The sequence below is a fragment of the Magallana gigas genome, chromosome 10 (genome assembly GCF_963853765.1).
Source record: "Magallana gigas chromosome 10, xbMagGiga1.1, whole genome shotgun sequence".
NCBI lineage: Eukaryota > Metazoa > Mollusca > Bivalvia > Ostreida > Ostreidae > Magallana > Magallana gigas.
The window spans coordinates 3,476,419-3,490,932 of NC_088862.1; the positions used below are offsets into that span (position 1 = coordinate 3,476,419).

The 14,514-nt window shown below is 32.1% G+C and overlaps 2 protein-coding genes across 3 annotated transcripts in view; one reads left to right on the forward strand and one right to left on the reverse strand.

The window, feature by feature from the left end:
- The window catches only part of LOC105343045 (uncharacterized), a 111,973-nt gene that overhangs the window by 89,677 nt on the left and 7,782 nt on the right, over window positions 1-14,514 (reverse strand). The gene's annotated exons all lie outside the window — the stretch shown is intronic.
- Window positions 2,702-14,363, forward strand: LOC105324007 (uncharacterized). Its single transcript, XM_066074298.1, has 7 exons — window positions 2,702-2,817; window positions 3,387-3,449; window positions 3,757-3,846; window positions 4,970-5,061; window positions 5,680-5,840; window positions 13,166-13,283; window positions 13,635-14,363. The coding sequence occupies exons 1-7, from the start codon at window positions 2,715-2,717 to the stop codon at window positions 13,707-13,709; spliced, it is 702 nt and encodes a 233-aa protein (XP_065930370.1). The 5' UTR covers window positions 2,702-2,714; the 3' UTR covers window positions 13,710-14,363.

Genomic DNA, 14,514 nt, shown 5'->3' on the forward strand with positions numbered 1-14,514 from the left:
GCCAAGGTGTTTCCGGAATGTCTCCCCCTTTACCTGGGGAGTAGCCCGTGTCTCAGTCTGTATAAAAAGAGGTGGCAGAAAGAATGTTCCCAGATGACTACTTTCATTTAGATATAACAATTTAATATGACATTTTAACAATAAATATCAATATTAATTACAATGAAATTTATCAACATTTATATTTATTACAAAAATCTCTGAAAGTAAATATATTAGAACCCTCTGAATTTATTAACTTTACATTTGAGAATTCGCACAAGCTTTATAATATATCTTACCTGTATAAAAAGAGATGGCAGAAATACAGCTTCCAGATGACTACTGGAGAGCCGTGTTTCCCGCACCCCCATTTTACACGCATGGACACTGCGCTACAACATTCTCCTCCTAATAAGTAAATGCGATCAAGTGCATACTAATTATCTGACGCACCGTGGTCAGTTGTAGCGTTTTAACTAGATTTCTGACCCGGCGTCGAAAGGCTCATCACTGGACTTAATAACACATTTCTCCATAAACATAAATAAACATACGTTATCCATCTAACATGTACTTTATCAATTTCTATAGAATTTCCGTTATGATACATGTATGAATTACTGTAAACGTACTATATTTGGCTGTGTATTCTACCTAGCGTTTTATGCGGAATACGGCTTCCGCTAAATCAAGTATATCGCTAAATGCCATGCATATATGTATAAAAGTAGTCACATTCAGGAATAAGCTCATTCAAATCCACCCCAACTTGTTCAAAAACTAATTTCCGCCAAATATCATACAGGCCAAATGGGTACCTTGAGTAACCTCACAGTCCTCTTCAATTTGAATGAAAGGCAGAGGTTTGTCTTCTTCACTTTATGTTTTAGCATTTTAATAATAATCTGCTGATATGAATCAATTTCTCTGCAGAAAAATCCAGCGAAACAAGCAACCCTCTAAATATATGTGTGACGTATATTTAATGTTTAAACTATAAATTTAAAATCTTAATACGTGCATTATAATTGAAAAACAAACATCAACACCATTTCAAAGGAATTTAAAGACAAACTGACAGCTAATGTAAATGTTTACAAATCCAATGATAAACTGGCCAATTTTGGTATGTCAATCATAATATTACTGGGTATATAATTGTACACGCATGACATATACGCAGTAAAGGTAACAAATCCGATCCTATTTGCTGACGTTATATGCATTCTTATCCATGTCAGAAAAGATTAAATAGTTGTCTTCGTTTGGCTGTTGAATTTGTCCCAGATTGATTTAATTCTTAACTGTAAGGGGGTAGATATAATCTACCTGTTGTACGTCATCCACGATTTATATTTACATTTACACAAAGTTTATGACTATAAATGAACTATGTTAAACATATTAATTTATATTTTATGTTATTAAAAATTCTTATGAAGAAGATTTGCCTTGTCAGCTTAATCTACAATTTTGCAAACTATCTTAAAGCAGCATGATAAGATAATGTCCCAAATGTAAAAAATCTCCATAAGGTTATTTTAAAAGAACTGGCTCCATGAAAAAAGACTATAACAAACTGTCAAACAATTTCTTCCTTTTATATTAGTCTTTTATTCAGGATATGTTTTATGACAGGTAAAACCAATCCAAGATGTTTAAGTACTAAACATAAATTATACAATTTCACTATTTGTGATTCCTTTTTGCTCAGTTTGTGTGTGGTTTTTTTTTTACAACGTCTGTTTAGTTTTGTTGTTGTTTTTTGTTTGTTTTTTGAACATGTGTTTTGTTTTTGTTTTTTAAATTATTTTTTTTTATATTCTTTACAACGACTGGAAAACGTCCAGAAGTATACTGTTAAAACTGTAAAAATATTATAAGATACATATAAACGTAGATCTATTTAATATGTTTGAATATGTCTCCAGTTTTTTTTTATTAATTTAACACTGTCTATTATGATAATTGTCTTGAAACATAATCTAAGTATCAAATAGCTAAAAGAACACCTTTTTTAGCCAAATATGAAATTACGATTTTTTTATTTGTCCTTAAGCTGAATTTTATATCGATTGAAATATGATTATCAAATCAAAATATGACTCCTGAAAAAGCATTGATATATAAATGCCCTTTCATTTTAACCCCTTCCCCACTAAATTATCTTTTTGTAACGATGTTTGTTGTGTTTCAAGTTCTCATGCTTGCCTTTATTTATTTATTTTTTGTTTATATTCCCTATTGTATGATAATTTGAACAAAAAAATCATTACAATTAACTTAAATAAATTTATAGCATAAGAAAATAAGAAATAAGTAAAAGAACTATCTGTAATTGAACCTAGCTAACTTGCAGACAAATATACTAAAGTATTTTAAAATAGTGTCAAGTTAGATGAATAACTAATAAGTAGATTTAAAAAAAAACCCACAATGAATAGCATACGCAGAGGCTGTATGGGTCAAGTGTGTTATAAGTACATACGATATGTAGTACGGATTAGACAGATACTGCCCAAGAAAACAAAGGTCAGTGTGCTCTTAATGATGTTATATAAGTACTTTTCAATGTCAGAATAGTAACAGTTAATTAGTCAGGTCTCTGAAACAAAAAAAATTAATCCTATCATTGACCGAACAAGTGCTTTTAGTATGAATTGGCAAAGGTTGGTGAACTTGAATGGAAATGTTAATCGTTTAATCGTATAATGTTGACCTCATTACTTAAAATGTATATAAAGCATGAAATGTTGATTCGGTGTTTATTTTCCGTGTTAGAAATTGTAAAGATGTTTAAAACAATTGTTATAATTTCATTGGCGTTAATGGCAGGTATGTTACATTTTTAGTCTCAAACCAAATCTGAATTTACATAAAGTTTTATAATAATATTTCTCTTATTCAGACTATTGTCGTCTTTATCGATTTACTAATTTCAATATTTAAAAAATGTATTAATTATTGGAAAAACAACGAAAAATTAGTAATCTGAAATTTTTCGGTTTGGTATTTGAGTTTTTGGTTTCTGATTTCAACATATCAAGCGCACTTTTTAATGCAAATTAAGAACTGGTGTTTGTCATATACTTTGAAATTCAACTTTCCCAACCCTTTTTCCAACTTTGTGACTCTTGTTGTCATATTCATAAATATGAACAAATATTTTTATTATCACTGGACATAAGTGCGAAAAACAAGCAAATATACAAGTATGTTAACATTTTAGTAACTATAAATACGTGTTTTATAAAAAAAAAATTCTGACCGAGTCTAATTATTATTTTGTTTTGGTTTTAATTTGTTTATGCTGAATTTGTTGTTGTAGTACATAAGCATCTAAAGATGTCACGATCTTTTTTTTTCTATGCTTGAGTTTAGTATTTGTTGTATGTTTGTTTAAGCCGCAGCCTATACGGAACATAAGAGTCATAACAACCACCATCTTTCTTCACATCACAGAAATGGTAAAGCGTATTTTATATCCGTTCAGTTTAATGAATAATTGTTTTAACATTTAATCAGTATTTTAATAAACAAACCCTAATAGTTGAAATGACTTTATTTTGAAATTTGAGGTCCAAGTGTAACCAAAATTTTGTGATATGTGTGAAATATTGTCCAATGGGCATATAAATATAAGCAGACTTAACTTTTCTTTAATATTTTAAAGAAAACAGGCAATAGTTTTTCCCTTCTAGACCAACAATTTATTATAACCTATAAATATTTCTCATATCTTGTTACACACTATACTTTTGATCTTGTGCGCAGCTCACAGAGAATTACACGTTCATCTTCACGTGCATCAAGAGGAGGACCATCACCATTCTTCGGATCACGAACAATGTCACGAGGCCGCAGGTACTTGTATACAGCACTTCATCTATGTCAATAACTTTTTGTCGTTAAAATTTAAAGAATGAAACCGTTCTCAGAGTAGTAATAAGCTAAGCTCAATCATTTGACAATACACTAAAAGAAAGAGACACAACTCAATTAAATAGAATTTAACTGTAAAAACTTATTGGTGCATCCTGATGATACACTTATACAAGCGACTTCATATAATTAATGCTCATTGTTATACCGGTTCATTTATGCACATATTATCATATTCTTATCAGATCATGAATGAACTAGATGACTTAACCATAATTGCTAGCGCTCTCGAGCGCTAGTAAATACGTTAGTCTTTTTCACTGGAATACGCATGCTCGACTCCATAGTGGGGGATTCTGGGAATACTGTACTACCGTAGATAAACTGTACTATTTGAATTTCGTTTTATCATCATCACATGAAGTTTTGTGTTGTATTGAAAATGTCAAAAAATAACAGTAGCTTAGGTCTTAGTGCAATTTTTTTTTAAATATAATAAATAGCTGGCTTTATCTTAAGCTCGGAAAACAACCTCGGATATGTTTTTCAAGCTTGCCGGAAAGGCCCGAGAAGATACGATTGCTACACAACAGTACCAATGGTTCTTGAAAATTTTCACTTCGAAATTGAAAGGACAGTAGAAACATAATGATTTGCTATGCCATTGCCGATGTGAAGCCCACTCTAGATTCACAATTCTAATCAAACTGAGACCCACTCCAGCACAGTTCCAGTACACCACTGTGCCTTCTTATTGTTAATTAATCGATTCAGGAATTTTAATCAATGATTTAAAAATCTTATTCTTGTTTTAGGGAGGCTACTGCACTAGCTCACCAATCTTTTTAAAAGATAAGCTTGTTAAGATATAAGCTCTGCCCCCCTCCCCACCCAAACATCCATAAAAAACTATACAAAGGAGTGAAAAAGTACTATAAGTCGTCATGAATTCATATAAAATAATGTAAAAATGAAAAAAAAAACTAATATAAATCTATAATAGAAATGACGACTTTAACCCCCCCCCCCCCCCCCAAAAAAAAAAAAAACAACTGTCGAATTTATCATTGTTTAAAATAACTGATATTGTTTATGTTATTTACAGCCGAGCATTTTGCTCACTGTGAAGTTAGACCGAATTCTCTCCTCAGTGATTCTGTTCATCAAATACACGGAAGTATTAAAATGTCACAGAAGGTACGTTATATTCATGGATTTGGATTACCGTTCAAGCGCATGTAACACTTCAGTTGTTTAAAAGATTAACACATTTATTTAAAATCAATTTTAGGTAAAGTAAAGAAGAAAAAATCAAATAAAAGTATAATACATACTTATATTGTAAATCATAATGAAATAGAGAAAACTGATTGAATGATGTGTTGCTTAAATATGATTTAAAGGAAGATTAAAGATGAACATTGTAGTTAGGTCTGGTGTTCTAAATATCTGTTTTCATTATGACCGATAAGGTTTTGTCCAAAATTTGCCAGCAGGTAGCAAAAAAATATTGCATTTCCAATGTTTTATATAAAGAATACTAACTTCCTATAAATGAGCTCAACAGTTTATAGTTGAGCTGGAAGGTAAACAAAAAAATATCTAATTGAAAGACATCTGCTGTTTACTTTAATGTATAAGTACTGACAGTCTTCTTAAGTACTTAAATGGATCTAATTTATATATCTGCGAATCTATTTCTCGTTCAATTTGGCTACTAATTTCACACAGAATATGTTAAAAAAGAAGCAGACATCTAAATCAAGCATCACAATTATAATAAATTTGCATTCACTCTTCTATCCTCTTTTTCAGGGCCACGGACCACTGACCATGAAGATTGGCCTCAGCGGTTTTAACGTTAACGCAGAGTCAAACCATAAACATGGCTTCCACATTCACGAGTTTGGAGATCTAAGTAACGGTTGTGATTCTGTCGGAGAAATGTATCATGTTCGAGATAGCGGATACCATAGGTACGAAAAATAATATTAACTTTTATATCATGTGAGACATAGTGAATATCATAGGTAGGCAGACTATTGTAGACCTTCGTATCATGTGAGGTATAGCGAAGACCACAGGTAGTAAAAATAATTTAAAACTTAGTACCACGTGCGACGATAGGAAAATTATGGAAATTTAGAAATTTGAACGTTTTTGACTCAAATACTTCGTCGCATGAGAACCATATTGTTCTATCACCAAAAAGTTGATTTTGAGAAAATTGAACTCAAAGTTTGAGACCCTATATCTTTTAATGCATATGTCCAATTGAATTAAACCTTTAACATTTATATTTGTGGGAGTTATTTCTGTTAAAATAGACACTGTAGTTGGCTGTAAGGGTTCCAAAAATATCAAATTCGACGTTGTTCATTTGGAGATAGAACACTGTTACATAACCTTTTTGCATATCTATTGATAGTTACATTGTATTTGGAAATAGCACAAATTGGTTTTATGTATTATATCAAAATAAAAAATATATTTGGAGATACACCATATTATATGAAAATAAAAAGTGACTAATTAATAAATAATACTTTTATTTTTAAGAAACTAATATATTTTCATAACTGGAGAATGGTATGCAGTTAGGTTATATAGCTTAGTTTTCTATTTTTTATTTAAAGTCGGGGGGGGGGGGGGATAATATGGATTCAAAAATAATTGAAAAAGAACCACAAAAATGTTTTGTTCTACTTTAATAGTAATGCTCAGAACAATGAGTTGCTTTTCTCAACATTAAACATAAGTTTGAACATCTAAATGATGCAAAATTGCAAAACTCAAAATGCTAGAAATTCAAAAATGCAACATTTTCTCATAACTAATTTCTACGTAGGAACAATTCAATGTTTTTCTGCTTGAAATATAAGTAGGTAGCTATTACTTCCTTTTCAAATGGCAAAATACCTCAAAGAATTCACGGTCTTGAAGGGGCATGAATCTTAACATAGATTCGAAATCATGTTTTTTTTCTTTGGAAAGAACAGGAGACTTTGAGATATTCTTTGGCAAAGGAAGATAAATATTTGGACATGGGTCCTTGCTTCTCGTAGTCTGACTTCTTATGGAAACATCTGTAAACTCTATGTCTGCAAAGGACATTTTGAACTGCACATGAAAAGGTTTCCCTGATACATACTGGATATGCTTTACTTTTGAGTATGGCACGTTACTAAATTTCAAAGTTGATGAAACTCTCTGAAAATTGTAGAAGTGGGATTTTTGTAATTGTATGACCTTTGAGTGCTTAGGCCTGATATTTCTTAAAACTCGTAGCAAAGAAACAGGACTGTAAATTTCAGATATTCGGAGGCCTTTTTCCAGGTGACTGTGAATATTGTCAACTTCCTGGATGGAAGAGTGTCCAGGTGTACAGAACTTTTGAGCTATCTTATTTATGCTAGGGTTTTGGGACATAAAGGTCTTTAAGGCTAGAGACATCACAGAATTACGATTCTGTGGGACACAGGAATCAGACCACAGAATTATCGAGTTGACTTGTGGATGGTCCTTCAAGACAGCACTAAGGATAACTTGGAGGGCACTTGCAATTTCATTTGCGCCTCTACCGGCAATGCATTCTGCCCATATTGCATTATATGCTGTTTTATCTAATGAACAATGGGCAGTTAAATTGAAAACATTCAGTTTTCGCTTGTAGAAAAAATTAGAAACATTTGCTCTCGGACAAGTCAGGACATTCTGCAAATCAAAACAAAGGATGGCCTCTGTTTTGTTAGTTGATTTTCTGTCACTTTCACGTGTTTCAGATTTATCTTTTTGATGCGCATCGAACTTTTCTTGCAATGTTCTTGTAACCTTGTTTGCCGCCTGATACTCCATACACTGATTACACCTATCTTTTTTTGGTACATGGAAGCCTAGGTTAAATTCTGTATTAAAGATATTGCGATACATGTGAGACTTCACAGGTACAACATCATTCTCAGCACACTTCTCAACGTAGAGATTATACATTTTAGACAAATTAAGATCTGAAGCAAGGTATTCCTTTGAAGAGGATGCTCTACAGTAATGAGATGGCATCCTAGGGAAGGACTCAATATGCTCTCTTATAAAGGTCCGTGCATCATCTGTAGTTCGTGATTTTGTGAGTTTACCTCTTTTGTCTGTGAACTCATTTCTAGCTGCCTTGTCATGAAACCACTCAATTCTTCTTTGACTTATGTCAATGGAACTTAAGTAAAATTCCTTACAAACTCTAACTTTTCCTCCCCCTTTACAAAAAAGTATCTATATGAGTATTTGCGTCTCGATTTAGCAGCTGTAGTTCTCACACGTTCTTTCACCGTCCGCTCTGTTGTTTTGGCATAAAATGCATTCTTTCCATCATCTGATAAATTCCAAAACTTGGTGAATATAACATCCCTTTCCTCGGATGTAATGTTTAAGCTACATCGAAATTTACATTTTCCATTACAATCTCTTCTGTTCTTTATTTCTCTTTTTCGCTGGATATTTCCTTTTGAGTCCTTGTATTCTTTCCCTGATTGACGTTGTCTCTTTCTTATATTCTTTTTCCATTGATCTTCATTTCGTGTCCGCTTTCTGCTTTTTCTTGCACCTATATCCTCTCCTGAACTGCTATCACCAATTAGAGTATTTTCTTCAGTATCATCCCTAGTGGTGTCTTCTGACTGAACATTTTCTGAAAGGCTTTCTTCCTCAGTGGCTGTTGACGCCTCAAATTCTTCCTCAGTGGCTGTTGACGCCTCAAATGCATCCAAATTATTGGCCTCTCCATCTGATGAATCGCCATTCTCCTCATTTATGTTAAAGTCTGGATCGTTGGGATCTTCAATAGAGCTTTCTTCTTCAAGACTTTCAAATAAGTTTTCAGGATCCTCGATGTTAAACAAATTGTTGTTGCTATCAATAGTACTTTCAATGTGACTATCAGAATTAAAATCTGTTGTTTGCTTATCTGGATTTGAATTCAAGTTGCTTAGAGATAATGTGGCATCAGAAGACAACGCTATGACAGGGTCAACTTCGTAGGTCTGATTGCTTGAGTTGTCATTTTCACATAAGCGATCAAGCAACATCAAAGCTTCTTCAACATTCATATTTTGTAAATGTTAAATTGACAGTCACAAAACACTGATGTAATCTCGCTTTCAAACAAATAATGGTTAACTGAAGCAGCTAGAGATAAAGAAAAGTACTGAAGATATCTGCAATTTTCTTTTAGAATCCTTTTACACTGTGACACATTCAATTCTATTCCACACCCATCCAGAGTAATAAGATTCTGTTTTGATGCTACTGCAACAAATGTATATGGCGTTATATTTGTAAATGATAAGAATAGGTGGTCCAATTTTGTGCAGTTATGAATTTCAAGAAATTCACTGTCATGCAGAAGTTTGCAGCCTGTTAAGTCTAACACATCTAGTTCTGGGGTCTTCCGAAGGAATGAGAGCGAAGTAATTGTACTGTCAGATAGATCCAACCAATATAAGTACCTACACCTCTCCAAGGAACCCTCAATAATTGTGTTTGGAATCTGGATTTCAAAATTTGAGCGTGGTAATAAAAATCTTCTGAAGCAGCTCGAATGTTGCAAAATTCTTTCAAGATCCGATGATTTTACAGCAAGTTCTATGTCAAATTCAAAGAAACGCCACAGTATTGAATTCTCTTCAATAAGTGAATGTAGCCGCTTACATGTTCTATTGACTACTTGGAGTAAAAATTGTAGATCAAATAATTTGAAAATAGACACTAATATGTTGTCTGGGAGTTCCGTCAACTTTAACCTATAACAGAAATACATAAATTTATTAAGTTATATCAGAAATTGTTTAAAAATCCCACATTTGCTTCAAATCAATAAAAATGAAAAAGCATCACAATATTGGTTTAATGTTCCAATTTCTAACAAAAGATAAATATGTTTAAATTCAGAATGTTCTATCTCCATTTGGAAGTTTGTTGCCTGTTAAAACTGCTTTTTATTGATATTTTGAACATTATGTGAATATTATTTAACGCTGATACTCCTCCTGTGTCATAATATTATAAGAATTATGATAAACAATGAAAAAAACATTAAAAATAATAGAATTATACTGACCCAATCTTGTTGTCGTCCATCTGCATTGAAAACACATAGCCACAATGTCATGTGGTCAAGACACAATGCCATTGGTCAATGGACATAGAACATTTTGGTTCTGATCAATTTAAGGGTTTTGGAGATAGAACAGAAAAGAATTGTTTATACCTTTGTATTTGATCATTTTCTCCATAACTTTGTATTGTGTTAAGAAAGAGCTGATTGTAAGGATATCAGTGATGTATAGAACTCATTTTTTTCAAAAATGGCACATAGAACATTATGGTTCTCAAGCGACGACTTGTCGGTCGTATCCTGAAGTAAACTCCAGACTCATTTTCAGGTGTTCCTGATCAAAATTTTAATTACGTTTTTACTAAAGCATAAAGTAGTTGTTTACAATGGATTCAATGTGTAATGGAGGATAGTTCAAGAATTCAAAACTCGTAAATACCGACTGAACAACTCTTGTTGAATATTAATGAGAATTAAATGCCTTCAGAATAGCATACAGTTAATATTAACTGACGAGGACTGGGTGGTGTTTGAAAAAATTAGACAACTGTAGACGTGGAAAACATTACGATGTTATGAATTTCACTATGTTTGCGATTAGACAATTTTCCGTGAAGATTAAGCCACAGTGAATGTTGTGCATTAATAATTTAATATTGTTTTCGTATCAATTAAAGGCTTTAAGGGGTAAAGACAGTTACTTAATCGTGTAATTTTCACACGTGAAACTAAGGACGTTTACAGTGTATCAATCATCGTGGGAAGAATAGCTTTGTATAAAAATGATATGTGGTGACAGGCTTGGGGTTATGCTAAATATAATGGTAATGCATTGCAATGCATTACATGTTTTCAAAGTAATGCTAGCAATGTGTAATGCCACAAATTTAGCATTACAAGGAATGGTATTGTAATGCATTACTTTCCAAAATCTAGTGTAATGCTGGCATTACATGGCATTACTTTGCATTGCTATGCTTATTTATGCATGTTTATTTTTAAAATTGTGATGAATTAAACAACTTGAAATTGCATTTGATTAAAACTTATTTGAAAGAAGAAAGAAATAAAACTTGAGATAAAAATATTTTAGTTGTATTATTTAAAAAATATAAAACAACACATTTTTAAATTGTCAATATTTTTAGTTATAAAAACATAATTTAAAAACATTCTTAAAAATGTTGTAACAAAGAGCATGAAATCATTTGAAAAATTTACTCCAACTAATTGAACATTTAATTAATTCTGCATTGTGAAGAATATGTCAAAACAACTCATTTAGATGACCTCTGGGTAGTCTTAACATCAAAACAAGCTGTTGTTTTAAAAAGTGCTAAACACCCCGATCCCCTCTTTTGGGCTGTGACCCAATTGAACAGAGGACAGACATGCACCTTTAAAAGCTAAAATAAACGAATGCGTTGTCCAACCATTCTTTCTGGAAGCTTTGAATTCACTTCCATAAATAATTACCTATTTGAAAATAATTTCTCTCTCTCTTTAATTTCTCTCTCTCAATATATGTGTTTCATATTAAATACATTAGTTTGGACTGATAGAAAAGTGATAAAGATTGCCAAACAGTATCTTTTGATTCCACTATTCCTGTAGAAGTTTATTTAATACAACTGGGAAGATTTTCAATCCCGACAGAATGCAGTTAAAAGATAGAAACCTTTGAAACTTTGATGATCAAAAACTTCAACAGTAATCTTGTATAGGTTATTTAGTTTGAACCTGATAGTAAACATGAACCTGTAGATATGTTAATCTGTGCTTTATATTTGAAACATTTGCTATAAATCTCTAAGGCTTTAGTTTTTAAAAAACTTACTATTGACTTTTCACAAAGTAATGGTAATGGTCATTCGTTACTTTACTCAAGTAATGGTAATGTAATGCATTACTTCAAGAAAACTAAGTAATGGTAATGGTAATTTAATGCCCAAATCCATGAAATAATGGTAATGTAATGCAAATACTTTACAATGTAATTCGCCCCAAGCCTAAGTGGTGATAACGAACAGTGTTTAAAATCAAAAGTCCGAAGGCAAATACTAAACAGGAGCAGAGCAAACACGGACCTCTTAAAAAAATTAGAGGTAGATGCATGATCAGGTGCCTTGAAGGAGTGAGCGTTCTCTGCTGACCGGTCACATCCGCCGTGTGCTCCATGTCGTAGTCAGGAACCCCCCCCCCCCGGAAAAGTCCGTATACAATTAGGTGATTAATTATGGTCTAACAATAAGTATGAAAAATGTCAGTCAGCATGCTACCCAGTGGAAGATTATATTTGCTGACAAGGTCGTTGTATCAACCATAGAACTTAAGTAAAGATGACTTCAAACGAGAATTTTGATAGTCCTGTTTTATCAATTTGTTTGTCGGTAGCTTGCGTCGCCTTAGAAATTGTTCATACGTAGAGCTTGCCCTTGTGTATCGAAATAACTGAAAGACAAAAACTCCATAAAATATAGGAAAATATCTAAATTTAAAGATAAGATATTTGGATTTGTTCTTTACTGAGTAGGTCATGACTAAATAAATCATCTCTAAAATTTTAAAGTGGATCTGTAGGGTAGTTGTAGACTACCCAACCTCCTTAAACTAAAATGTACGCGTTTGAAACTTTTTAAACATTTATGCCTTTCATTAAAGATATATATCCTACTTTTGAAAGCATTATCAGTCAGTTATCAAGTGATGGAGAGAAATCGAAAGAGTATTGCATAAAAGGATTAGTAAGAATTTTAGGATATTATCTTCGATTTCTTTCATCCATAGATCTTGCTGTAGACCACAAGGCGATAAATTAGTTTTTAGACGATCAGAAAATTTCAACTATGAATCGAATGACATAAACATTTGATGAAAACTTAAAATGATAAAAAAAAAAAGATGCAAATGATAAATACTTTCTGTTTCGTGTGGCGTAGAAATCAGAAAACCGTCATCATACATTAAATAAGTAATAAGTTCTACTGGAATGCCCTTGTGTATCGAATTAACTAAAAGACAAAAACTCCATAAAATATAGGAAAATATCTAAATTTAAAGATAAGATATTTGGATTGATTCTTTACTGAGTAGGTCATGACTTAATAAATCATCTCTAAAATTTGAAATACACTGGAAAATTGAATCAATGGTTACTGTCGGTAATTTGAAATATTTTTTTGGTTTCTTAAACAGTCATTCAGGCGACCTTGGGGATTTATTCCATGATGAATATGGATACGTCAATGATACCAGAAGTTTTGATTGGATATCAATGGACCACCATGACGGAATCTTAGGACGGTCATTGGTTGTAAGTCGTAAAAGTGCATGTTTAAGGAGGCCGAGTGGTCAACAAATGAACCATCAGATCTACCATAAAGTTTCACACGTGGTTATTTTAGCCATGAACTATTATTTAGTAAAGAAAATTTCCTAATAGTTGAGCTTTAAAATTTGAATATTTTCCTATATCTTTATATAAAAAGCTCTCCTTCTGCATGTAGGAGTTTAAAATAGTCTAAAAATGGCAACAACTATCCATCTCTCTTTAATCATGTTATCAAAGGTGCGTCACACTGAATTCGTTGTGAGTACAATTTTACTTCTATAACTATTAACAAGATGAGTACCTTAATTACAATATTTTCGAATTTCATTCCAGATATATCAAGGAAATCATAGCAGTCACACAGGAGCGCTCGCTTGTTGCATAATTGGTCGCTGCCATGGTCACTAAGTGATTGTTATGAACATATTACATTAATAGTGTACGGGGTTTGGCAAAGATTGATTCTTTACCCATCTATACACATATATGTATTACATTTAACGATGTATATTTGTTAACGGACGTCAAATTCCATCAAAACCGTTTGATGAAATACTCAGGTTTATATGATACGTTCACACTATACTCATATGAAAAATTGTTATTTGATTTTAATCATTTTCATAATATGTATACTATATTTTTCTTTATATAATTATCATATTTTCTTATATTGATATCAATTTAAGGGTGATTACTAGAAATTTGTTTCTCGATTACCTGCTCAAACGTTGATCATAGTGACATTTTGTTTATTATCTTATCTTGTAATTTAATTTTTGGTTTCTTTGGGATTTAATTTTGAATTTCTTGCAACTTGTTTGGAGTTTATTCCTTCATGGAGTCGGATTGCCAGAGCTGGGCGGACGTTGTAGGAAAACAACCTTACAATTCGAGAGTGATTACTTTTGACACTATTAAACTGCTAGATCGTTGAATGTATTGACGGATTGTTCTGTACTTCACATTAAATAAATATTCAAGTTTAAAGATGCTTTTTTTAACTCTTTAACTTGTTTGAAGTGTATTTCTTATACTCCGTATTACCATATGGTCAATGAATTCTAGAGGTTGCCAAAATTGATATACTTTTTTCGGGGGGGGGGGAGTGGGGTTCGCATGTTAAAACATAAATTGACGATCTTCTATAATAATACAAGTAAACTAGGAAATATGCAGTATATGCAGCTAAATAATAAAACAAATTTCAATA

What these genes read in the sequence shown, in the direction of transcription:
- LOC105324007 (XM_066074298.1), top strand. Translation starts at nt 2,715, where the DNA reads ATGTATATAAAGCATGAAATGTTGATTCGGTGTTTATTTTCCGTGTTA. An exon ending in ACAATGTCACGAGGCCGCAG is followed by an intron (nt 3,847 to 4,969) that starts GTACTTGTATAC and finishes TGTTATTTACAG; the next exon opens with CCGAGCATTTTGCTCACTGT. An exon ending in CGAGATAGCGGATACCATAG is followed by an intron (nt 5,841 to 13,165) that starts GTACGAAAAATA and finishes TTTCTTAAACAG; the next exon opens with TCATTCAGGCGACCTTGGGG.